The sequence below is a fragment of the Eumetopias jubatus genome, unplaced genomic scaffold (genome assembly GCF_037043125.1).
Source record: "Eumetopias jubatus isolate StellerSeaLion01/CBP00866 unplaced genomic scaffold, mEumJub1_p1.0 scaffold_11, whole genome shotgun sequence".
Classification (NCBI taxonomy): Eukaryota; Metazoa; Chordata; class Mammalia; order Carnivora; family Otariidae; genus Eumetopias; species Eumetopias jubatus.
Genome location: NW_028274817.1, coordinates 2,565,120 through 2,590,956, shown reverse-complemented (window position 1 = coordinate 2,590,956; position 25,837 = coordinate 2,565,120). Strand labels below are relative to the sequence as shown.

Here is a 25,837-nt window from a genome sequence, read left to right as displayed (position 1 = left end):
CTAGCAAACCAAATCCAGCCACATACTAGGATTATAAAACATGGCCAAGTAAGATTTATTCCAGGAATTCAAGGGTAGCTCCATATAAGAAAAATCAGTGATATCCCAAACTACCAGAACAAAGGGAAATAAAACACTTGATCATCTCAATAGATGCAGAAATGCATCTGACAAAAGCCAAAACCATTTCATGCTAAAAAGAAAATACTTTTTATCTAGGAATAGAAGGGAATTTCCCCAACCTGACAAAGGGCATCTATGAAAAATCCACAGTAAACATCGTATTTAAGGATGAAAGACTGAAAGCTTTTCTCCTAAGATCATCAACAAGACAAAGGAGGTCTACTCTCACCACTTCTATTAAATATTGTACAGGGCAATTAGGCAAGGAAAAAAGTCATCTAGACTGTGAAGAAAGAAGTAAAACTATCTCTAGTCAAAGATGACATGACCTTTACATATAGAAAACCTTAACAATCCAGACCTTACCCCCACCAAAAAAAAGAAGAAAAAAAAAAAAAACTGTCTTAGAGATAAGTCCAGCAAAGCTGCAGGATACAAGATCAATATACAAAAGTTGTATTTCTATATATTAGCAATGATCTGAAAAGGAAAATAAAGTGATTCCATTATAATAGCATCAAAAGAATAAAATTCTTAGGAATCAACTTAACAAAGGATGTGTAAAGATTTGTACACTAAAAGCCACAAAAGTGTTGAAAGAAATAAAAGGAGTCTAAATGGAATACCCCATTGTCATAGAAGACTCACTATGGTTAGTTAAGATGGCAATATTACCCAAATTAATCTACAGATTCTATGCAATCTCTACCAAAATTCCGACTGCCCCCCCCCCTTTTTTTTTTACAGAAATGGATAAACTGATCCTAAAATTCAAATGGAATTACATGGGAGCTCAAATAGCCAAAATAATAGTAAGAACAAAATTAGAAGAGTCACACTACAAACCTACAGTAATCAAACCTGTGCGATACTGGCATACGAATATATATATAGACCAATATCACAGTATTGAGAGTACAGAAAGAACCCACATATTTATGGTCAACTGATTTTCAAGAGGGTGCCAAGACCATTCAATGGGGGAAAAGAATGGTCTTTTTAATAAATGTTGCTGGGACAACTGGATATCCACAGGCGGAAGAATGAGGTTGGAACCCTTCCTCACACCATATACAAAATTACCTCAAAATAGATCCATCTGGCCACAAATTTTCAGAGATGACTCCAAAAGCATGAGCAACCAAAGAAAAAGGATAAATTAAACTTCATCAAAATTTCAAACCTCCGTGCATCTAAGTACATTTTCAAGAAACTGAAAAGATAACCTAGGAAATGGGAGAAAATACTTGTAAATGAAATCTGATGAAGGTCTAGCATTCAATATGTATAAAGACCTCCTCAGTCATCAGGAAAACACAAAAACCACAATGAAGTTCTACTTCATCACTACTAGGAAGGCTATAATCCTTTTTAAATTGGAAAATAAAGACATAAACATAAAGCCAGAACCATAAAACCCTTAGAAGAAAACAGGAAAAAAAAAATTTGACATCAGACCTGGCAGTGATTTCTTGGATGTGATACCAAAAGTACAGGGAATAAAAGCAAAAACAGACAAGTGGGACTACATCAAACTAAAAGGCTTCTGCACAGCAAAGGAAACAGTCAATAAAATGAAAAGGCAATATATGGAATGAGGGAAAATTATTTGTAGATCACATATCTGATATGGGGTTAATATCCAAAATATGTAAGGAAATCCTACAACTCTATAGCAAAACAAAAAATCATCTGGTTAGAAAATGGGCAAAGAACTTAGATATTTCTCCAAAGAAATGGCCAACAGGTATATGAAAAGATGCTCAATATAACTAATCATCAGGAAAACGTAAATCAAAATGAGGTATCACCTCACACCTGTTAAGACGAATATTATTTTTTAAAAAACCACAAAAGGTAATGCGCTGGTAAGGTTGTGGAGAAAAGATAACCCTTGCACACTGTTGCTGGGAATGTAAAATGGTGCTGCTACTATGGAAACAGTACGGTGGTTCCAAAAAATGACAGAAACAGGACTACCACTGGATCTAGCAATCCTACTTCTAGGCTTATATCCAAAAGAAAGGTAATTAGGATCTCAGATGTCTGCATGTCCATGTTCATTGCAACAGTATTCTCAACAGCTGTGAGAAAGAAATAATCCAAGTGACCACTGATGGATGAATGGATAATGAAAATGTGCTATGTAAATAAAATGGAACATTATTCAGCCTTAAATAGAAAGAAATCCTGCTATTTGGGACAACACAGATGGACCTGGAGGATACTATGCTAAGTTAAATAAGCCAAACACAGAAGGACAAATACTGCATGATCTGACTTTTAGGAGGAATCTAAAGTAGTCAAATTCATAGAATCAGAGGATAGAATGGTGGTTACAAAGGCTGGGGGGAGAGGGAATGGGGTGGTGTTAGTCAAAGGGTACAAAGCTTCAGGAGTAAAAGGGGGAAATAAGTTGGCTAGGATGTGGAGAAATTGGAATCCTTACACACAGCTGGTGGGAACGTAAAATGGCACAGCCACTGTGGAAACGGTTTGGCGGTTCCTCAAAACCTCAAACATAGAATAACCACATGACCTTGCAATTCCACTCCCAGGTATATGCCCAGAAGAATTAAAAACAGGTATTCAAACAACACTATGTACACACATGTTCATAGCAGCACTATTCACAGCAGCCAAAAGGCGGAAACAGCCAAATGTCCATTAACTGATGAATGAACAAACTGTGTGGTCTATCCATACAATGGAATAGTAGTCATAAAAAGAATGAAGCACTGGGGCGCCTGGGTGGCTCAGTTGGTTAAGCAACTGCCTTCGGCTCAGGTCATGATCCTGGAGTCCCGGGATTGAGTCCCACATCGGGCTCCCTGCTCAGCAGGGAGTCTGCTTCTCCCTCTGACCCTCTTTCCTCTCGTGCTCTCTCTCATTCCCTCTCTCAAATAAATAAAAAAAAAATAAAATAAAAAGAATGAAGCACTGATATGCACCCTATAAGGTGGGTGTGCCTCCAAAACATTCTGCTAAATGAAAGACAAAAGGTCACATATTATATGATAGTATTTATGTGAAATACCCAGAATAGATAAATCAACTGATATAGAAAGTACATTGGTGACTGTCTGGGGCAAGGGGAGGGGGGGAAAGGAGGAAAAAATTGCTTAATGGGTAAAGGATTTTACTTTGGAGGGATGGAAATGTTTTGGGACTGGAGAGACATGGTGGTTGCCCAACACTGTGAATGTTTTCAAACAGCTTAATTTTAGGGTACGTGAATTTTACTTCCATTCTTTTTTAAACAAAGAGGGACAGGTGGGAAAGGAGATCATCTCCACAACTACAGGTTTATTCCTCCATAATTCAGTTTTAACCAAAGTATAGATAGAAGTTGAGAATATGGCAGGCTTTTCCCTTAAAATGACCATGCTTGCTTACTCTTTGGGAAGGCTTTTGGTACACCAACACGTACCTAAATGTGAAGATCACACCAGTGGGTGGGTTTTTATGAGAAGAGGACCACGTAATAACCTCCTGTCATTATATATATACTTTTTAATCTAGCTCATCAATAGTTTAGAGAGGATTTTAGTTCTAAGAAATTTCCATGACTTTAAGTTGTAAAATGAAAAAGTACAGCACACCTCTCTGAAGGAGGCTCTGTGTATGTATATTATGGTGATACATTACTGAAACCATTATTTGAGCAATTTTCAGAAAAGCAATGGACACTCATGTAATATTACTTTAAAATCTCTAGGACTGAAACCGCTCATGTAAAAATATTTATTTTTCCAGATTTTTTTTAAAAACAGTCAACTGACCAGAGATGTAATAAGGGTTTATTTTTGGACTCTGATTCTGTTTGATTGGCCTAATCAGGTGTATCCTATGCCAGTACCACGCAGTCTCAATCATTATAGCTTTGTGGAGTTCTGCCCGACTACACACAGTTTCTGGAGAAGTGTGGTTCCTCTGAAGATCTGCAGGTGCCATTTCAAGAGAACATTCCTTACCATGCATGTGGAACCAGTGGCTCTATTAGAGCCAGAGCCTGCGGGGACGTAGAACGTTAGCTTGGATTTGTGTGATTATTAAGATGCTATTAACTACAGATTTTCCTGTCGTGAATCTTTAAATGGGATTTATTATCCATAATTGAGAGCAAGAAAGTCTAGCTGCTTATCAAGGAATTAGAACAGTAGGCCAACTTCATGAAAGCAGTGAGCTCCTAAAATAAAGAAACCTAGTTCCGTGAAGTTTTTCTCCAAATGACAAGCTTAGAAAAGAGTCTTTGCCGCCCAGCAAACGCTGCCCAGCAATATGAAGGGATTCTTTTCAGTATGTGCCTACAACACCACAGTAAACAAAACTGACCAGGTTCCCCCAGGTGGGGCTTAATGATGGCATCCATGGCAATCCGAGGAAATAGGGAAACTTATAAGAAGCTTTACAGGGCAGGGGCGCCTGGGTAGCTCAGTCGGTTAAGCAGCCAACTCTTAATTTCAGCTCAGGTCATGATCTCAAGGTCCTGGGATCGAGCCCCATGTTGGGCTCCACGCTCTTGCAGAGTCTGCTTCAGATTCTCTCCCTTTGCCTCTCCTCCACACTTTCTCTCTCTCTCTCAAATAATTAAAAAAGAAAGAAAAGAAGCTTTATAGGGCAAAAGCAGAAGTGTGCTCCCCTGTGAGGGGGATTACACACACAGCAAAAGGAGAGATGAAAGGAAAAGGGGTGGAGATGGAAGGAGAGGGTGAAGGCAGGGATGGAGGGAGAGGGGAGCAAAGTTCTGAAAGCAGCGCAGGTGAACCTTGAAGACGTTATGCTGAGTAAAAGAAGCCAAACATGAAGTCCACATTATACGACTCCACTTATATTAAATATCTGGAAGAGGGAAATCCATAGAGACAGGCTGTCAGGGGCTGGGGAAGGGAAATAATCAGGGGATTGACAGCTAAAGGGTACAGTTTCTTTTTGAGGTAATGGAAATGTTCTTAAATGGACTGTAGTGTGGGCACCTGGGTGGCTCAGCCAGTTAAGCGTCCCCCTTCAGCTCAGGTCATGATCCCAGGTTCCTGGGATCAGGCCCCTCATCGGGCTCCCTGCTCCGTGGGGAGCCTGCTTCTCCCTCTCCCTCTGCCCCTCCCCCTGCTCATGGTCGTGTGCTCACTTTCTCTCAAATTAAAAAAAATATTAAAAAAAAAAGAAAAAGGGGAAAAAAAGGAGAGCAGAGTGAGATGAGGTTTTGGAGGATGTCATTCAACCAAAGACATCACATGCTGGTGCTCCTATGGGTCCTGGACACACTGGCTGACGGATAATGATGAAGATCAGATGGGCAGGTGCACAACAGAGAAAGGGATGTAAATACTAAAAAGTCCTCCATCAGGAAAATAACAAATTTCCTAATTGGGGGTCTTTATACTTAGGCTTGTTTTTGTTTTGTTTTGTTTTTGGTCATGTTTATTTGGGGAGATGTTAAATGATTTCATTAAAACCGTCATTGCTAATAAACTGTTTATTTTCCTGGGAATCCAAAAGGCCACCTGCAGGTATAGGACAGTGAGCATACTTAGGGAAGACCTGAGAACACCCTAAGCTCTCAACTCACAGCACACATGCAAATGAACTTCTAAAAGATTTGTGGTTTCAGGTTTATCATCCATTTTGAGTTAATTTTTGTATAAGGTGTGAGGCAGGGGTCCAACTTCATTCTTTTGCAACTGGATATCCGGTTGTGTCCCAGCACTATTTATTGACGAGATTATTCTTTCCCCATTGGACAGTCTTGGCATCTTTGTCAAAAGTCAACTGGTCATGGATGTAATGGTTTATTTCTAGATTCTCACATCTATTCCATCGAACTCTAGGTCTCTTTATGCTAGTGCCACAGTATCTTGATTACTGCAGATTTGTAGTAAGTTGTAAAATTAGGAAGTCTGAGTTCTCTTTTTCTTTTTTCAAGATTGTTTTGGCAATTTTTTTCATATATACATAGAGAGAGAAAGAGTGCACAAATGAGCATGGGGCGGGGGGGGGGGGGAGAGAATCTTAAGCAGGCTCCATACCACACCCAGCATGGAGCCTGACACGGGGCTTGATCTCAGAACCCTGAGATCATGACCTGAGCCAAAATCAAGAGTTGGATGCTTAACTGACTGGGCCACCCAGGTACTCCAAGACTGTTTTGGCAATTTGGGGTCCCTTGAATTCCATATGAACTTTAGGATCAGTGTGTCTGTTTCAGCAAAAATTCTAGCTGGGATTTTGACGGGAATTGCTTTTAATGTGTTGATCAATTTAAGTAGGCATGCATTCCTCATGTATGCTTGACTTACACCAGAGACTCCGCCACAGTCAAATCAAGGAACAATAATAACAGCTGACACTTACTGAGCACTGAACTCATACCAGTCCTGTGCTGAGCACTTCATATGGGCCATCTCATCTAATCCTTACAATAATCCCAGGAGGCAGGGCTTATAATTAACCTCACGTAACACACGAGGAAACGGAGGCACAGAGAAGTCAGGTGACTCACCCAAGGTGGAAGTGGCAGAGGCTGGGTTCAGACGCAGGAAGGCTGGCTCCAGAGCCCCTGCCTTTCTCAATCCAGAATATACAGAGAGCCCTCAAACCCGTAAGAAAAGGACAAGCACACCAGCAGAAAAATGGGGAAAGGATATGAAACAGATAATTCACCAAAGAAGAAAATACAAATGGCCAATAAATACAGGAAATGATGCTCCATCTCACTATAATGAGGAAAATGCATAATAAGCAATAAGATTTTGTCCATCATATTGGTAAAATGCCTTTGATTAATAAAATCTGACGATGTGCAGATCTGGGAGCAAAGGAACTCAACAGGGTTCAGTGAATATATAATGGTACATTCATTTTGGAAACAATTTGGCAGACTCTATTAAAATATAAAGTATGTATACCCTTCAGCCTGGTAGTTCCACTGAACTTATACACAAAGGATATGGGCAAGAATGTTCACTGAAGCCCTATTTGTAATTATGCAAAATGAAAGCAAATCACACATCGGCCAATAAGGAAATGGCAGCACTGGCCGTGGCCAAAGCCACACCACTGGAATGCCAGCTCCATGAAGCCCAAGTTTACATCTGAAGTATAAAGATGCGGATATATGGATAATGTAGTAGGTTCCATGGTGGCCCCCAAAATATATAGTGGAGTCCTAATCCCCAGATGCCATAAACAAGACCCTATTTGGAAAAACGGTCTTTGCAGATGTAATTAAGGATACTGAGATGAGATCACGTAGGATTATCCAGGTGGGTTCTAAATCCAACAAAAAGAACCCCTATAAGAGACAGAAGAGAAGACGACACCACACAAATGAGAAGGTTCTGTAAAGATGGAGGCAGAGATTCGAGTGAGGCAGCTGCAAGTCACCACAGCTGAGCTCGAGCCTTCAGAGGGAGCATGGTCCTGCTGACACCCTCATTTTGGACCGCTGGCTTCCAGAACTCTGAGAGACTATGTTTCTGTGGGTTTAAGCCTGCCAGTTTATAATACTTTGTTATAGTAGCCCTGGGAAATTAACACAGATAGACAGATACATTTATTCAGGTCTTCAATACATATTAAATTTAAAAAAATTGTACAGTAATACACACATAAGTAAATTAAAGAGCCGTACACGTTATGTAAAACAAAAAAACACCAAACAATCTATGTGTACAGATGTACGTAACAGCACAGAAAATCATCTGGGACCAGCAGATCCCAAACGGACTTCAGCAGTTCCCTCCCGGGATGGGAGTGACATTTGTAGGATGGGGAGGGGTTGCACAAAATCTCGACTTTACTTTCTAACATTCACACTTACAAAAAAATGGTTTAATTTTTTTAAAAAAAATGTAAAGAGAAACTGGCGACAAAGCTTAGCATTTGAGAGATTACGTATAGACCATTTTAAGAAAAGCCGTTTATATTAAAAAAAATCTAGAAGGAAAAACAAATCTCTCATTCACTTCAAAGTATCTTTTCCTGAGCTAGGGAAAGGCAGTCTTCTGAGGTCACTGCTGGAGAAAATGCTGTATCAGCTATTACATATTGTGTGGTATTCTTCGCAAAGGAAACAAATTATGTTAAATATTCAGATTTTCTTTTAAATAACGCAATTTATGACACCCATATTTTATCTGATCAATACAGATAAAAAATGTTTTCCTTGAGTGTGTATTCTGAGTGGGTGGTGCATATTAATCACTATTGTTTGTTTTTAATAGCTTGATTTACTACTCACACTTTACTGAGGAAGTTTCTTTCAATGCATCCTCCAGACGTAAATTAGAGTCCCCAGATCCTAAAAATTAAAAAAAAAAAAAAGTTTTAAAATTTAATTATTTTTGCATAAAACAAAATCGTACTGAAATAGTTTCTTGTAATGGTTGTTTCCCTTTAGAGGGTGTCATGAAGGTTAATACCACAAAAGGAAGTTGGTAGAAGCCATCCAAAGACACACTGAGTTGATATCCTCCTACAAACAACTCATCTCCACCAAAAGCAAAACAGAAAAACAGTCTTTGCAGATATAGTTAAGGATCTTGAGATCATGTAGGATTTAATCTCACCAAGTTTAATGATCACAGTTTTCAGTCCACTAGAAGGCTGAAGGCTCAACTGTACAGAACACGAAGCACAATCTTACAAAAAAGCCTTCTCCACAGTATGTATGGCTTTTGCCACAAGGAATATTGGAGTCCAAAGCTCCACTGAGAATGAGCCAGGTTCTTATATCCCACTCCACATCTCATAAATGCTGCACCGCATTGTGTCAATCCAGGGTACCTTCCCCCCGACCCCAATATCCATATCTAGATTAGCAGCTCTGATCACACATCACTTAAAAGGCCTGAGGGAAAAGCTTTTCACGAGAGAATCTGTTCTCAGAGGTAGATCAATATGCCCAACTCTGCCTGCTTTTGAACTTGACAGCTATCATTTCCCCTAGATGGGCACGTAGTTTCCAACAAGGGTATATATATTATCAATTTTCAAACTACTATGTATGTATACTGGAACTGAACAAATAGGTAAATGGGTGATGAATTGTAGAAGCCAGGCTTCTCACTGTTGGAGAGGGAAATTATCAGTAAGAGAAGGCCAGAATGGGAGGAGTCCAAGATGGCAGAGTTGGAGACCTTAGTTTCGTCTGGTCTCAGGAATTCAGCTAGATAGCTATCAAATCATTCTGAACACCTGCCAACTCAACCGGAGAACTAAGAATAGCTGCAACTCCACAAATAGAAAAGCGACCACTTTCTGGAAGGTAGGAGGTGCAGAGAAGTGAATCCCAGGCGATATATGGGAAGATAAACCATGAGGGGAGGGAGCCTCCATCAGCCAGCTACTGAAAAGTGATACAGCAGCTGAGTATAAAATCAGAACTTTTGGGGCGCCCGGGTGGCTCAGTCGTTAAGCGTCTGCCTTCGGCTCGGGTCATGATCCCAGGGTCCTGGGATCGAGTCCCACATCGGGCTCCCTGCTCAGCGGGAGGCCTGCTTCTCCCTCTCCCACTGCCCCTGCTTGTGTTCCCTCTCTCGCTGTCTCTCTAATAAATAAAATCTTTAAAAAAATAAATAAATAAAATCAGAACTTTTAGAGGTCTGCTCCAGTGAGGGACATCACTCAGGTGGCTAAGCAGGGGCAGAACCCTAGGTGGGACAGTGTGGTCTCAGGACCCCTAGGGTTACAGGAAGACAGGGGGTGCCCGAGTGCAGCAGAGTTCCCAAGCATCGCAGCAGGGAAGCTGGCGGCAAACAGTGAGCCCAGGAGTAGGCTCTCAGCTCAGGGTCGCCATATACCATAAACTGTGGCATAGTCCAGCCTCTGCTCTCCAAGCAGGGGCCCAGGGAGTTGTAGAACCTCACCGAGATTCCCCTTCTTACCCCAGAAGGAGCAGCTCGGGAGCCCGCCACAGGAGTCGGCTAGGTTTGGAGACTCCACACGGGGTTGTGTGCCTGAGACAGAAACGCTCGGTCACTGGCCAGGTGAGCATGGAGTGTGGCTGGAGACCAGGGAGATGGGAATGACTGACTGCTTTTCTCTGGGGGCTCACTGAGGAGTGGGGCCCCGAGTTCTCGGCTCCTCCGGGGCGGAGATGGGGAGGCCGCCATTTCACTCTCATCCTCCAAAGCTGTACAGAAAGCTTGCAGGGAACAAAAGCTCCCAACAGCAAACCCGAGCAGATTACTTAGCCCGGCCCCTGGCAAAGGCAGTGCAATTGCACTTGGGGCAAAGACACCTGAAAATCAACGCAATAGGCCCCTCCCATGGAAGATCTGCAAGAACATCCAGCTAAGACCAAGTTTACAATCATAGAGAAATGCAAAATTCCAGCATTAGGGAAATAAAGAACAAAGAATTCATAGGTTTTTTTTTTCCCCATGATTCCTTAGTCTTTCAATTTTAACTTTTCTTCTCATTCCCTTTACACCCAATTTCTTATTTTATCAACTCTTTTTTAGGTCTTTTTAAATTTTCATTTTTACAGTTACATTCTATCCTTTCACTATATTTAGTTTTATATTTGTATATATATATTTTTAAAGATTTTATTTATTTATTTGAGAGAGAGAGAGAGAGATAGCCAAAGAGGGGGTAGGGTCAGAGGGAGAAGCAGACTCCCTGCTGAGCAGGGAACCTGATGTAGGACTTGATCCCAGGACTCCAGGATCATGACCTGAGCCAAAGGCAGTCGCTTAACCAACTGAGCCACCCAGGTGCCCTAAGTTTTTCTTTCTTTACAATTTTGGGATGCAGTTTCTTCTAACAAAGAGACCAAAATACACCCAGAATCTAGTTTATGCTCTGTCCTGTTCACCTGTCACTTTATACTTTTTTTGTCTTTTAATTTCCATTTTTACACTTACATTCTATCCTTTCATTGTATGCAATTTTATTTTTATACATATATAAGTTTTTCTTTCTTTACAATTTTAGGATCTAGTTTTCTAACAAATGAAACAAAATACACACAGGACCAATGTGTATGGATCTGTTCTGTTCACCTGTCTGATTCTCTTTTTTTCTTTTTTTTTTTTTTCAGTTTCAGGTCTCTTCTGATTTGTTTAGTGTATATTTCTCTGGGGTCATTGTTGTCATTTTAGTATCTTGTTCTCTCATCCATCTATTCTTCTCTAGACAGAATGACAAGATGGAAAAACTCACCTCCAAAAAGAGAACAAGAGGGAACACTGATTGCCAGGGACCTAATCAGTATGGACATAAATAAAATGTCAGACCTAGAGTTCAGAATAATTATATAGATACTAGTTTGGCCTGAAAAAAGCATGGAAGACACTAGAGAATCCCTTTCTGGAGAAATAACTAAAATCTAATCAAGCTGAAATCAAAACAGCTATTAATGAGATGCAATAAAAAATGGAGGCTCTAACTGCTAGGATAAATGAGGCAGAAGAGAGAACTGGTGATACTGAAGACAAAATGATGGACAAAAAAGAAGCGGAGAAAAAGAGAGATAAACAACTACTAGATCACAAGGGGAGAATTCGAGAGAGAAATGATACCCTCAAGTTAAACAACAGAATAACTGGGATCTCAGAAGAGAAAAGAGAGAGAAAGGCAGAAGGTATACTGGAGCAAATTATAGCTGAGAACTTCCCTAATCTGGGGAAGGAAACAGACATTCAAGTGCAGGAGGCACAGGGAATTCCCCCTCAAAAATCAATAAAAATAGGTCAACACCACGACATATAATAGTGAAGCTTGCAAATCTCAGAGACAAAGAGAAAATCCAGACAGCAGCTCGGGACAAGAGGTCCGTAACCTACAAGGGTAGAAACATTAGACTGGCAGCAGACCCATCCACAGAGACCTGGCAGGCCAGAAAGGACCGGTATGATATATTCAAGTGATAAATGAGAAAAATATGCAGCCAAGAATACTTTGTCCAACAAGGCTGTCATTCAAAATAGAAGGAGAGAGAAAAAGCTTCCAGGACAAACAGAACTAAAAGAATTTGTGATCACTAAACCAGTCCTGCAAGAAATAGTAAAAGGGATGCTTTAAGCAAAGAGAGCACCCAAAAGTAACACAGACCAGAATGGAACAGAGACAACATACAGAAACAGTGATTTTACAGGTAATACAATGGCACTAAATTCATATATTTCAATAATTGAATGTAAATGGGCTAAATGCCCCAATCAGAAGACACAGGGTATCAGACTGGATAAAAAATCAAGACCCATCGATATGCTGTCTGCAAGAGGCTCATTTTAGACCTAAAGACACCTCCAGACTGAAAGTGAGCAGGTGGAAACCATTTATCATACTAATGGACATCAAAAGAAAGCTGGGGTGGCAATCCTTATATCAGACAAATAAGATTTTAATAAGAGACAGATTACATTTTAATAAGAGATGAGGAAGGACACCATATCATAATTAAAGGGTCTATCCAACAAGAAGATCTAACAGTTGTAAATATTTATGACCCTAACATGGTAGCAGCCAATTACATAAACCAATTAATAACAAAATTAAACACACTGATAATAATACAATAACAGTAGGGGACTTTAACACCCCACTCACTGCAATGGACAGATCATCTAAGCAGAAGATCAACAAGGACACAAGGGCTTTCAATGACACATTGGACCAGATGGACTTCACAAATACATTCAGAGCATTTCATCCTAAAGCAAGAGAATACGTTCTTCTCGAGTGCACATGGAACATTTTCCAGAATAGATCACATATCCTGGGTCACAAATGAGGTCTCAACTGGTACCAAAAGATTGGGATCATTCCCTGCATATTTTCAGACCACAATGCTTTGAAACTAGAACTCAATCACAAGAGGAAAGTTGGAAAGAACTCAAGTACGTGGAGGCTAAAAAGCATCCTACTAGGGCACCTGGGTGGCTCGGTCGTTGGGCGTCTGTCTTTGGCTCAGGTCATGATCCCGGGGTCCTGGGATCAAGTCCCACATCAGGCTCCCTCCTCAGCAGGAGGCCTGCTCTCCCTCTCCCACTCCCGCTGCTTGTGTTCCTGCTCTCGCTGTCTCTGTCAAATAAATAAATAAAATTAAAAAAAAAAAGCCTCCTACTAAAAAATGAATGGGTCAACCAGGAAAATAAAGAAGAATTTTAAAAATTCATGGAAACAAATGAAGATAAAACACAACTGTTCAAAATCTTTGGAATGCAGCAAAGGCGGTCCTAAGAGGAAAGTATAGAGCAATACAAGCCTTTCTCAAGAAACAAGAAAGGTCAAATACACAACCTAACCCTACACCTAAAGGAACTGGAGAAAGAACAGCAAATAAAGCCTAAACCCAGCAGGAGAAGAGAAAGAATCGAAGAAAGAGAAACCAAAAGAACAGTAGAACAGATCAACGAAACTAGGAGCTGGTTCTTTGAAAGAATTAATAAGATTGATAAACCCCTGGCCAGACTTATCAAAAAGAAAAGAGAAAGGACCCAAATAAATAAAATCATGAATGAAAGAGGACAGATCACAACCAACACCAAAGAAATACAAACAATTATAAGAACATATTATGAGCAACTCTATGCCAGCAAATTAGATAATCTGGAAAAAATGGATGCATTCCTAGAGACGTATCAACTACCAAAACTGAACCAGGAAGAAATAGGAAACCTGAACAGACCCATAACCAGTAAGGAAATTGAAGCAGTCATCAAAAATCTCCCAACAAGAGCCCAGGGCCAGATGGCTTCCCAGGGGAATTCTACCAAACATTTAAAGAAGAACTAATACCTATTATTCTGAAGCTGTTTCAAAGAATAGGAATGGAAGGAAAACTTCCAAACTCATTTTATGAGGCCACCATTACCTTGATCCCAAAAACCAGACAAAGACCCCATCAAAAAGAATTACAGACCAATATTCCTGATGAACATGGATGCAAAAATTCTCACCAAAATACTAGCCAACAGGATCCAACAGTACATTAAAAGGATTATTCACCACGACCAAGTGGGATTTATTCCTGGGCTGCAAGGTTGGGTTAACATCCGCAAATCAATCAATGTGTTACAATACATTAATAAAAGAAAGAACAAGAACCATATGATCCTCTCAATAGATGCAGAAAAAGCATTTGACAAAATACAGCATCCTTTCTTGATCAAAACTCTTCAGCGTATAGGGATAGAGGGTACATCCCTCAATATCGTAAAAGCCATCTATGAAAAACCCACAGCAAATATCATTCTCAATGGGGAAAAACTAAGAGCTTTTCCCCTAAGGTCAGGAACATGGCAGGGATGTCCACTATCACCACTGCTGTTCAACATACTACTAGAAGTCCTAGCCTCAGCAATCAGACAACAAAAAGAAATAAAAGGCACTGGGGGGATGGGTTAGCCCGGTGATGGGTATTAAAGAGGGCACGTATTGAATGGAGCACTGGGTGTTATACGCAAAGAATCACGGAACACTACATCAAAAACTAATGCTGTAATGTATGGTGATTAACATAACATAATAAAATAAAGCAAAATAAAAATAAAATAAAATAAAATAGGCACCTGAATCAGCAAAGAAGTGAAACTCTCATTTTTTACAGATGATATGACACTTTATGTGGAAAACCCAAAAGACTCCACCCCAAAACTGCTAGACCTCATACAGGAACTCAGTAAAGTGGCAGGATATAAAATCAATGCACAGAAATCAGTTGCTTTTCTATACACCAACACCAAGACAGAAGAGAGAGAAATTAAGGAGTCGATCCCATTTACAATTGCACCCAAAACCATGATACCTAGGAGTAAATCTAACCGAAGAGGCAAAGAATCTGTACTCAGAAAACTATAGAACACTCATGAAAGAAATTGAGGAACACACAAAGACATGGAAAAACGTTCCATGCTCATGGATTGGAAGAACAAATATTGTGAAAATGTCCATGCTACCTAGAGCAATCTACACATTTAATGCAATCCCTATCAAAATACCAACCACTTTTTTAAAGAAATGGAATAACCCAAAAATTTGTATGGAACCAGAAAAGACCCTGAATAGCCAAAGGAATGTTGAAAAAGAAAAGCAAAGCTGGTGGCATCAGAATTCCGGACTTCAAGCTCTATTACAAAGCTGTCATCATCAAGACAGTATGGTACTGGCACAAAAACAGACACATCGATCAATGGAACATTCCGGAACAGAGAGCCCAGAAATGGACCCTCAACTCTATGGTCAACTTATCCTCGACAAAGCAGGAAAGAATGTCCAATGGAAAAAAGACAGTCTCTTCAACAAATGGTGTTGGGAAAATTGGACAGCCACATGCAGAAGAATGAAACTGGACCATTTCCTTACACCACACACGAAATAGACTCAAAATGGATGAAAGACTTAAATGTAAGATAGGAGTCCATCAAAATCCTACAGGAGAACACAGGCAGCAACCTCTGTGACCTTCGCCGCAGCTACTTCTTGCTAGACACATCTCCAAAGGCAAGGGAAACAAAGGCAAAAATGAACTATTGGGACTTCAAGATAAAAAGCTTCTACACAGCAAAGGAATCAGTCGACAAAACTGAAAGACAACCGACAGAATGGGAGAAGGTATTTGCAAATGACATATCAGATAAAGGGCTAGTATCCGAGATCTGTAAAGAACTTATCAAACTCAAGCCCCAAAACCACAGAATCCAATCAAGAAATGGACAGAAGACATGAACAGACATTTTTCCAAAGAAGACATCCAAATGGCCAACAGACACATGAAAACGTGCTCCATATCACTTAGCATCAGGGAAATACAAATCAAAACCACAATGAGATACCACCTCACGCCAGTCAGAATGGCTAAAATTACGAAGTCAGGAAATGACAGATGTTGTCAAGGATACAGAGAAAGGGGAACCCTGTTACACTGTTGGTGGGAATGCAAGCTGGTGCAGCCACTCTAGAAAACAGTATGGAGGTTCCTCAAGAAGTTGAAAATAGAGCTACCCTATGACCCAGCAATTGCACTACTAGGGATTTACCCCAAAGATACAAATGGAGCAATCCGAAGGGGTACCTGCACCCTAATGTTTATAGCAGCAATGTCCACAACAGCCAAACTATGGAAGGAGCCCAGATGGCCATCAATGGATGAATGGATAAAGAAGTTGTGGTGTATATATATACAATGGACTATTATGCAGCCATCAAAAAATGAAATCTTGCCATTTGCAACAATGTGGATGGAACTGGAGGGTATTATGCTGAGCGAAATAAGTCAAGCAGAGAAAGACAATTATCATATGATCTCACTTATATGTCGAATTTAAGAACAAAACAAGGTTCATAGGAGAAGGGAGGGAAAAATAAAACAAGATGAAATCAGAGAGGGACATAAACCGTAAGAGACTCTTAATCATAGGAAACAAACTGAGGGTTGCTGGAGTGGTGGGGGGTGGGGGGATGGGGTAACTGGGTGATGGACATTAAGGAAGGCATGTGATGTCATGAACATCGGGTATTACTAAGGACTGATGAATCACTGAACTCTGCCTCTGAAACTAATACATTATATGTTAATTGAATTTAAAGAAAAAGAAAAAAAGTTAAAAAAAAAAAAAGAGGCCAGAATGACCCATGTGATGATCAATTAGAGTTGGAGACCTCGGTATGAATCATGCGTTGCTTAATATACACACAGATGGTTACATATAAAAATACTTACAGACGTGTGTGTGTGTGTATGAGCTAGTATGCAGACATGCCTTTGCTCTGTCACCTGAGATGGCCTAGAAGCAATTACACCCCAGTAGCAATGAGCACATCTAGCACCCAGATCTTGGTTTCAAAATACCATTCTCCAATTAAAGAAAAACAGAACTCCTTGGAGAAATGGCAGATTCTAGGATTGGAACAAGAAATATATGAGTTTGTAGCATCTTCTAGCGCCAGGAAGTATTTTTTAAAATATTGATATTTACGGGTATATGTCAGAGAAGCACAGGGCCAACTGAAAGAGCTCCCAGCTAAAGCTGGAACAATTTAATCAACAAAATAGTATGAGATTATAATCCGAAGGATAAAATATTCATGTGTCCATGCTGATATAAACATACATTAAACAAATACATAAAAGGGTTAAAATAGAAGAATTCCAAAATAATTTATATAGAGATTTCTAGCTCAGGGAGATGAAACATAACTCTGCACTCCATAAGTCTTGACTTCCTTCCAAAGATTACAGTAGGAGAAGGTAGGTGGGGGGAGAGAGTAACTTTACAGTGGAGAAATCTAAGAAACACTACATCAGATCAAGGTTAACATCAACAGTGATGGGTCATACCTTTGATATGATGGGATGAGACAGCCACTATACATAATGTGTGGTCTTTCCCTCTAAAACCTATAACCCCAGTAAAATCATGAGAAAAACATAAGACAAATTCCAATCCTACAAAATACGTGACCAGTACTCCTCAAAACCAAGGTCATCAAAAACACACAAAAGTCTGAGAAACTGGCACAGCCTGAAGAACCTAAGGAGATATAATGATGGCAGGTCGCTGGTACCCTGGATTGGATCCTGGAACAGCAAACAACAACAAAAAAAGGGGGGCTTTAGATAAAAACAAAGAAAATCCGAATAGAGTACGGACTTCAGTTAATAATAGTATACCAATATTGGTTCATTAGTTGTGACAAATATACCACACTAATGTAAAATGTTAAAAATAGGGGAAACCGAATGTGGAGCATATGAGGACTCTCTGTACTAGCTTGGCATTGTAAATCTAAAACTGTTCTAAAAATAAACTATTTTTAAAAATCCATTTCCCAGAGCAAAAAAAATATTAAGAGATGTACAGGATATAGAAGAGACATTTAGGATATATAACCTCTAGCTCACTCAAGAAAAAAAAAAATAAAAGGTCAACACCAACAACTAAAAATCAATCCAACTAAAGTCACCAAACAAAAAACCTATTAAACAGAAAACAGGAGCTTTAACACAAGAATATGTGCAATTATATCAGTTTAAAAAAAATGAGTGTAAAGAGGGTAAATCTATCAAAAGATAAATGGAATAAAAAGATAACTATATGCTGTTGACAAGATATAATATAGAAATATATACATACCTATATAGAAATATATGATATAATAGAGAAATATATACCAGGTAAAGGTTAACAGGAAGGAAAGAGATGTGGCAATATTAATATGACAAGGTGAAACTCAAGATCCCAACCTCTAAATAGGAAAAGTGCAGTATTTTATAAAGTATATAATCCACCAAGAAAATAGTCACAGCACTTAATAACCTAGCTTCTAAAATTCTGAAGCAGACTTTTGCTTTTTGCTATGATGGAGAACCGGTGTCAGATTAGCCCTTCCATTGTAAACACTATAAAATGGGCAAAACATGAGGTAACAGCTTTCAGCACTGAACGGCGATCCCAGAGATCAAGGAAACTGTGACAGCTAAATCCAACAGGTGATCCTGGATTGGATCCTGAATCTATAAAGAGCATTATTGGGACACTCAATGAAATCTGAAAGAGGTCTACTGACCAGATGGTAATACTGGATCACTGTCAAACTCCTGATCTTGATAGATTTACTGTGCTCAGGGAAGAAAGTGTCCTTGTTTTTAGGAAATGCATGCTTTAGTATTAAGATGTAATGAGCATCATGCTTGTGACTGAGTCTGAAATGATTCTGAAAAAATATTTAGACACACCTATACATACCAGGGCAAATGTGGTAAAACTAGGAAATCCAGGTGATCAGTAAATGGGAATTCCTTCTATTAGGCATTATTGTGACCACTGGTGAAACTTGAATTGGGTCTAAGGATTAAGTGGTAGTAACACATCAACACTAATTTCCTGATCCAGATGGTTATGCTGAGGATATATAAAAGGATGTCCTTGTTTGAAGGAAATATACCCTCAAGTTATATTGTAGATGTTGGCGGGGGTAGTGATGGAGCATCAGGGAAGCAACTTACTCTCAGATGATTTGGTGGAGGGAAGTGACTTATACTGTATTTGCAAGTTTCCTATAGGTTTGTAATTATTTCAACATTTAAAAAATTAAAATTATTTAAATATGCATCTCTCTCAACCCAGCAATTGTACTTTTAGGTACTTGTTACAGAAAAATACTTGCACATGTGCCCAAAGAGGTATGTACAAGGTTGTTCACAACAGTACTGCTTAAAACAGCAAAAACAAATGGAAACAGACCAAGTGTTCATCAAAGAAGAAGAATTAAATAAAACCTAGTTCTTCAATACAATGAAATGTTATATAGCTGTTTAAAAGAATGGAATACCTTCAGTAAACTGGGAATAGAAGGGAACTTCCTCAACTTGAAAAAGAATATCTGCAGAAACCCTAAAGCTAACACCATACTTGATGGTGATAAATTAAAGCTTTCCTTCCAAGATCAGAAACAAGGCTATGATGTCCCTGCTCACCACGGCTTTTCAACATCATAGTGGAAGTCCTAGCTACTGCAACAAGACAAGGGGGGGAAATAGATATACTGATTGGGAAGGAAGAAATAAAAACTGTCTTTGTTCAAGAGCAAATGATCATCTATGTAGATAATCCAAAAGGATTCACCAAAAAAAAAAAAACAAACCAAAAAAACCTCCTTACACTCCTGAAACTAAGAAGTGACTCCAGCAAGGTTGGAGGATACAAGGTTAGTCACTTTCCTATATATCAGCAATGAACGAGTGGAATTTGAAATTAAAAACACAACACCATTTATATTAGCAGCCCCTAAAAAGAAATACCTGGTATAAATCTAACAAAATATGTGTAAGATCTATATGAAGAAAGCTACAAAACTGCTATGAAAGAAATCAAAGAATGACTAAATAAATGGAGAGATATTCCATGTTCATGGATAAGACGACACAATACTGTCAACATGTCAGTTTCCCAACTTGATTTATAGATTCAATGCAATCACAATCAAAATGTCCGCAAGTTATTTTGTAGATATGGAGAAACTGATTGAAAAGTTTATGTGGAGAGGACAAAGACCCAAAATAGCCAATACAATATTGAAGGAAAAGAACAAGGTGGGAGGACACTACCCAACTTCCAGACTTACCATAAAATTAGAGTAATCAAGATAGTGTGGTATTAGCAAAAGAGAGACAAACAGATCAATGGAACAGATTAGAGAGCCCAGAAATAGACCCATATAGTCAACTGATCTTTTACAAAGGAGAAAAAGCAACACAATGGAGAAAATACAGTCTCTTCAACAAATGGAGCAGAACAATTGGACAACCACCTGCAAAAAAGAAAAACGAATCTAGACTTCGACTTTACATCCTTCACAAACATTAATTCGAAATGGATCACAGACTTAAATATAAAACACAAAATGATAAATCTCCTAGAAGCAACATAGGAGAAAACCTAGATGACTTGAGTTTGGCAATGACTTTTTAGATGTAAGACCAAAAGCATGATCCATGGAAAAACTTGGTAAGATGGACTTCATTAAAATTAAAAACTTCTGCTCTGTGGAAAACACTACTGAGAGACCGAATAGACAAGCCACAGGCTGGGAGAAAATATTTACCAAAGACACATCTGATAAAGAGCCATTATCCAAAATCTACAAAGAATGCCTAAAACTTAACCTGATTAAAAAATGGGCTGCACCCCAGCTGCCCCTGGTGCCTCATCATCCCCTGCAGATCTAGGATCCAGGTCCACTTATGTGGTTCTGAATAGACACTTTTCCAAAGAAGATATCCAGATGGCCAACATGCATGTGAAAAGATGCTCAATATCACTGATGATCAGAGAAACGCAAATCAAAACTGCAGTGAGATCACCCCCTACCTGTTAGAATGGCTAGTATCAAAAAGACAAGGTAAGTGTTGACAAGAATGTGCAGAAAAGGGCACCCTTATGTACTGTTAGTAGGAAAGTAAATTGGTACAGCCACTATGGAAAACAGTACAGAGGATCCTCAACAAATGAAAACTAGAACTACTATGACCCAGCGATCCCACTTCTGGGTACACATACAAATGAAATGAAATCACTCTCTCAAAGAGATCTCTGCACCTCCACATTCATTGCAGCATTATTCACAATAACCAAGCAGGGAAACTACCTAAGTGTCCACTGATGGATAAATGAATAAAGACACACACACACACACACACACACACACACACACACACACACACACAGGAATATCATTCAGCCCTAAAAAAAGGAAAGGCATCATGCTAAATGAAGTAAGTCAGACAGAAAAAAATACTGTACGATCCCACTTATAAAGCGTATTTAGACTAGTAAAATTGACAGAGTGGAATATTAATCAGCCACCAGAAAGGCTGAATACCCACCATTTGCAACAACATGGATGGACCCAAGGGTATAATGTTAACTGAAACAAATCAGTCAGAGAGAGAGAAATACCATATGATTTCACTTATATGTGGAATTTACGAAACAAATGAACAAATAAACAACAACAAAGAAAGACACAAACAAAAAAACCCAGACTCTTAACTCTAGAGAACTGGTGGTTGCCAGACAGGATGGGGAGGGGATGGGCACTGCAGACACCTCCAAGTGCTGGCAAGGATGTGGAACAAAAGGAGAGCTCATTAATTACTGGTGGGAATGCAAAATGGCACAGCCACTTTGGAAGACAATTTAGTGGTTTCTAACCAAACTAAACATACATACCATACAATCCAGCAATCATACTCCCTGGTATTTACCCAAAGGGGCTAAAAACTTAGGTCCACACAAAACCTGCACACAGATGTTTACAATTTCTTTATTCTTAACTGCCAAAACTCGGAAGCACCCAAGATTCCTTCAGTGGGTGTCCCGAACAGATAAACTGTGGGACAGCGAGACGATGGGATATTCTTTCATGCTAAAAAAAAAAAAAAAAAAAAAAAAAAAGAGCTATCAAGCCATGAAAAGATAGAGGAACCCTTAATGCATATTACTAAGTGAAAGAAGCCAATCATAAAAGGGACAAACCGTAGGATTCCAACTATATAACATTCTGGAAAGACAAAACTATGGAGACAATAAAAGGGTCAGTGGTTGCCAGGGTCAGGGGTGGAGGGAACACAGAGGACTCTTAGGGCAGTGAAAAGATTCTGTATGATACTCTGATGGTGGATACACGTCAATATAAATTTGTACAAACCCACAGAATCTACAATACCAAGAGTGAACCCTGAAGTAGGGACTTCGAGTTAATCAGTTGTAACCAACGTACCTCTGGTGGGGGCTGTTGAAAAGAAGGGGCCTGTGCCTGTGTGGGGGCAGGAGGTATATGAAAACTCTATCTTCTGCTCAATATTACTGTGAACCTAAGACTGCTATAAAAAAATGAAGTCCAGGGCGCCTGGGTGGCTCAGTTGGTTAAGCGACTGCCTTCGGCTCAGATCATGATCCTGGAGTCCCGGGATCGAGTCCCACATCGGACTCCCTGCTCAGCAGGGAGTCTGCTTCTCCCTCTGACCCTCTTCCCTCTCATGCTCTCTCTCTCTCATTCTCTCTCTCTCTCTCAGATAAATAAATAAAATCTTTAAAAAAAAAATGAAGTCCATTAAAAAGCATGAGAATAGGGGTCAGGGAGAAGGAGCACTGTATTATTAATTTAAAGCCTTCTCTGATTTATTTGAATCAGGTACAGATATTTCTCTCACAATGACAATTTAAAAGTTCTGGATCAACCCCTCCAAAATCATAAGCCAATCATTCTACTGGGTCTTCAAAACTCTATCCCTACTTTCTCACCCAAGAATTGCAAGCATACGTTCATTCTTCCAATTAAATTCTTGCACAAGTAATAATAATGTTTTTGGCCTGAGCCATTCCCCTACTGTTTGCTGGTACATCCTGCTATATGTCATCAAGAGTTAAGAGCAACAGAACACAATTTTGCAGTATTTACTAAACCTTCAGTGACCTTGGATTCAATGGACCCAAATCATCTGTGGACAAAACCATTCAGCATCAATCCACATCCAGAACTAATTAAGACTTCTTCAGAGTCTACAATCAAGCACAGCTGCCAAAATCAAGACGGGAACAAATATTCTCATGAGAGATACCATACCTCAAGTGGCCTAAAACAGGGTCGTGTTCTATATCTTTTGTATGCAATCTCTAACAACTCACTTCGGGTGTAGGCAGACAGGAACCCTCCATGTTAATGACACTGACTCACCCTCGGGCACCATGCACACATTATTAGAAAGTGGCTGATTCATTGCAGGTTAAATTTACAAGCCCCAAAGCACTGTACCTGGGGGGGCCAGTGTTCAAGTATTCAGCAGAAAAGTTGCCTCATTCCAGTGCAGAGGACCACAAAGAATTTTTCATGGAAAAGGCATGTAGTGGGCTGGTAACGCCTCTCTGAAAATGTCCTTTGACATTAGGCAGAATTTTGGAAATGTTACCCATGGACTTGCACATGCCCTTAAGAGGATCCATTTGATGAGCAAAGTGCTGGTTCTACCCACAAGACACCCTAGCAGCTTCTGTCTGTCCTGAAGTAGATTTTGTCCCTTTGGGAGGAAACCCAAACTTGATCTCATATTGCAACCTGACCCACCGTGACTGGTGTCTAAAGCTAAGGGTGCATTTTAATAGGGCCTGTGAAACAAGACACAGCAGGCCCTTGTTAGAACTGGCTGGGGTCCAGCACCTGCCAACGCCTTGATTGAAATGTCCGATCACCAGAGGCTCCACCTGATGTGCCCCAAGTAGCCTTTCATTTGGGTTTGATGAATTAATCACTCCCTCCCACGTGTTCCACTTAGTTCATCCTGAAAGCACACCCATCCCAGTTAGGGGTTTAGGTTTGTCTTTTTTTTTTTTTTTTTTTTTTTAGGGGGCGGGGAGGGTCAGAGGGAGAGGGAAAGGGAGAGAATCCCAAGCAGAATCCATGCTGAGCGTGGAGCACAACACTAGGGCTTGATCCCACAGCACTGAGATCATGACTTGAGCCGAAATCAAGAGTCGGATGCTCAACTGACTGAGCCACCCAGGCGCCCCAATGTTTGTCCCTTATGGTCGACCTGGTAACCACTAGCCACATGTGGCTGTGTCAATTAAAAGTAAAATTCAATAAAAACTTTAAAATGCAGTTTCTTAGCCACACTAGCCACATTCCAAGTGCTCCGTAGCCACATGTGGCTGGCGACTATTGTGTCGGACGGGACCAAAACACATCTCCATCATCACGGAAAGTTCCACTGGACAGTGCTGCTCCAGCCAGTGAGCTGCTTGAAGCAGGGACTTGGACTTGGTCGTCTCCATGCAAATGCCAAACAGGCCTGACACCTGAAGGTGTGTTCACTGCCATTAACCAAACTTGGTCTCAGTGTTGTGAGAGGGCCTTTTTGATCTGTTCCCACAGAATTACCAGTGGAGCAGACCTGTTAGTACTTCAGTGACAAATCCATTCGGGTTTCATGCCAAGAGTCAAGTCCTCCCTGCAGAGAAGCGTGCCTGCTCCCTGCTGGACTAAGAACTGCAGAGGCAGCCCGGACCCCTGGCTGCCAAAGATTTCAGACGCAAAGTTACAGCTCGGCCAGGGAGATGGGTGGGTGCCTCTCGAGTGCCCAGTCACACCTGTCCCCTGCTCTCTAAGAATGGGTTCTCTTCTACTGTTTTCCTTTTTACACACAAGCAGCTTTCAATTTTTTTTTTTTTTGAAAGGGTTCAGTACAAATCCCAAATGAGTAATACCTAAAACTGCTTTGGTTTTCAGGTTTTAAAATCTTGACCCTTTTCTGTGGATGACTAAGAACACAAGGGACATCTGAGGATTTTCCATTTGTTTGTCCGAATGAGGCTTCCGTAAATACCCGTGCTACACTTAAGTTTGTCTGGGAAAGCCAGGGCAACACGCACCTGCCGGGCATGGGGGCCAGCACCTGAGTCTATACCACAACTCGAAAAGAACGGAGCTACTTGTCAAAGAGCAAACGGGTTAGTCAACAGTGAGCAGCCGGTACCAAAATGCAGGGAAGATCCACGAGAAGATGGGCCAGAATCAAATTCGGACCTGAGGGGTCAAACCATGACCCAATAACTAGGACTATGGCACAAGCCCCTTGATCACCTGGGTTCAGGAATGAGACTTAAGTCAGTCCCGAGAGACTGAAGCCTGCTTATGGAGGGGTGAGGGGGGGGTCACAGCTTGATTTAACATGAACCGAGCCACGGAATAAGGATGCTCCGCCTTCATATGATAAAGACCTCATGGGATGTGGCTGCTCGTACAGCCTTGTGTTTCCCCTGCCCCCCCCCCCCCGGCAGGGGGCCGCTGGGGCTGTGAGTCATAAAAGGAAAACCTGCAGGTTGGGAAAAACAACTTCATACCTCCCTGCTGTCTACCACGGGAACATTCCTGAAAACTGCTTGTGGGAAATCTATGCGACAAACTCACTGCCACGCATGGTCAATTTTACAAATGTCTCTGGTGAAAGTAATTTCTCTCCTTAACACAAACAAGTAAGGTAGCCCTCTCCCGCCTTGTGCTAGAGAGGGTGAGAGCAAACCCAAAATGCTAAGTTATGCTAGTCGCTGATTTCCCTGAATTTTTGCACCACTTTAACTCTTGTTGCCTCAATCTAGGTTTGAACACATCTGTCTTGGTAAATTTATGCTTTTACACCTCGAAGCACGCTGAGTAATTAATATCTTCTGGGTTAGCTAAGCATTGCAAGCTAAGCATTGCAAGGGAA

The 25,837-nt window shown here is 40.3% G+C and overlaps 1 protein-coding gene across 3 annotated transcripts in view; it reads right to left on the bottom strand.

Annotated features, from left to right (window-relative positions):
• Window positions 1-25,837, bottom strand: part of CD99L2 (CD99 molecule like 2) — an 84,991-nt gene that overhangs the window by 20,392 nt on the left and 38,762 nt on the right. For all 3 annotated transcript variants that reach the window (XR_015769415.1, XM_028091958.2, XM_028091959.2), the window contains exon 2: window positions 8,363-8,422. Coding sequence is in view for 2 of the 3 variants with exons in the window: in XM_028091958.2 (XP_027947759.1) it covers window positions 8,363-8,422 (60 nt within the window). In the remaining variant the exon portion in view is untranslated. The remainder of the gene's footprint in view (window positions 1-8,362; window positions 8,423-25,837) is intronic.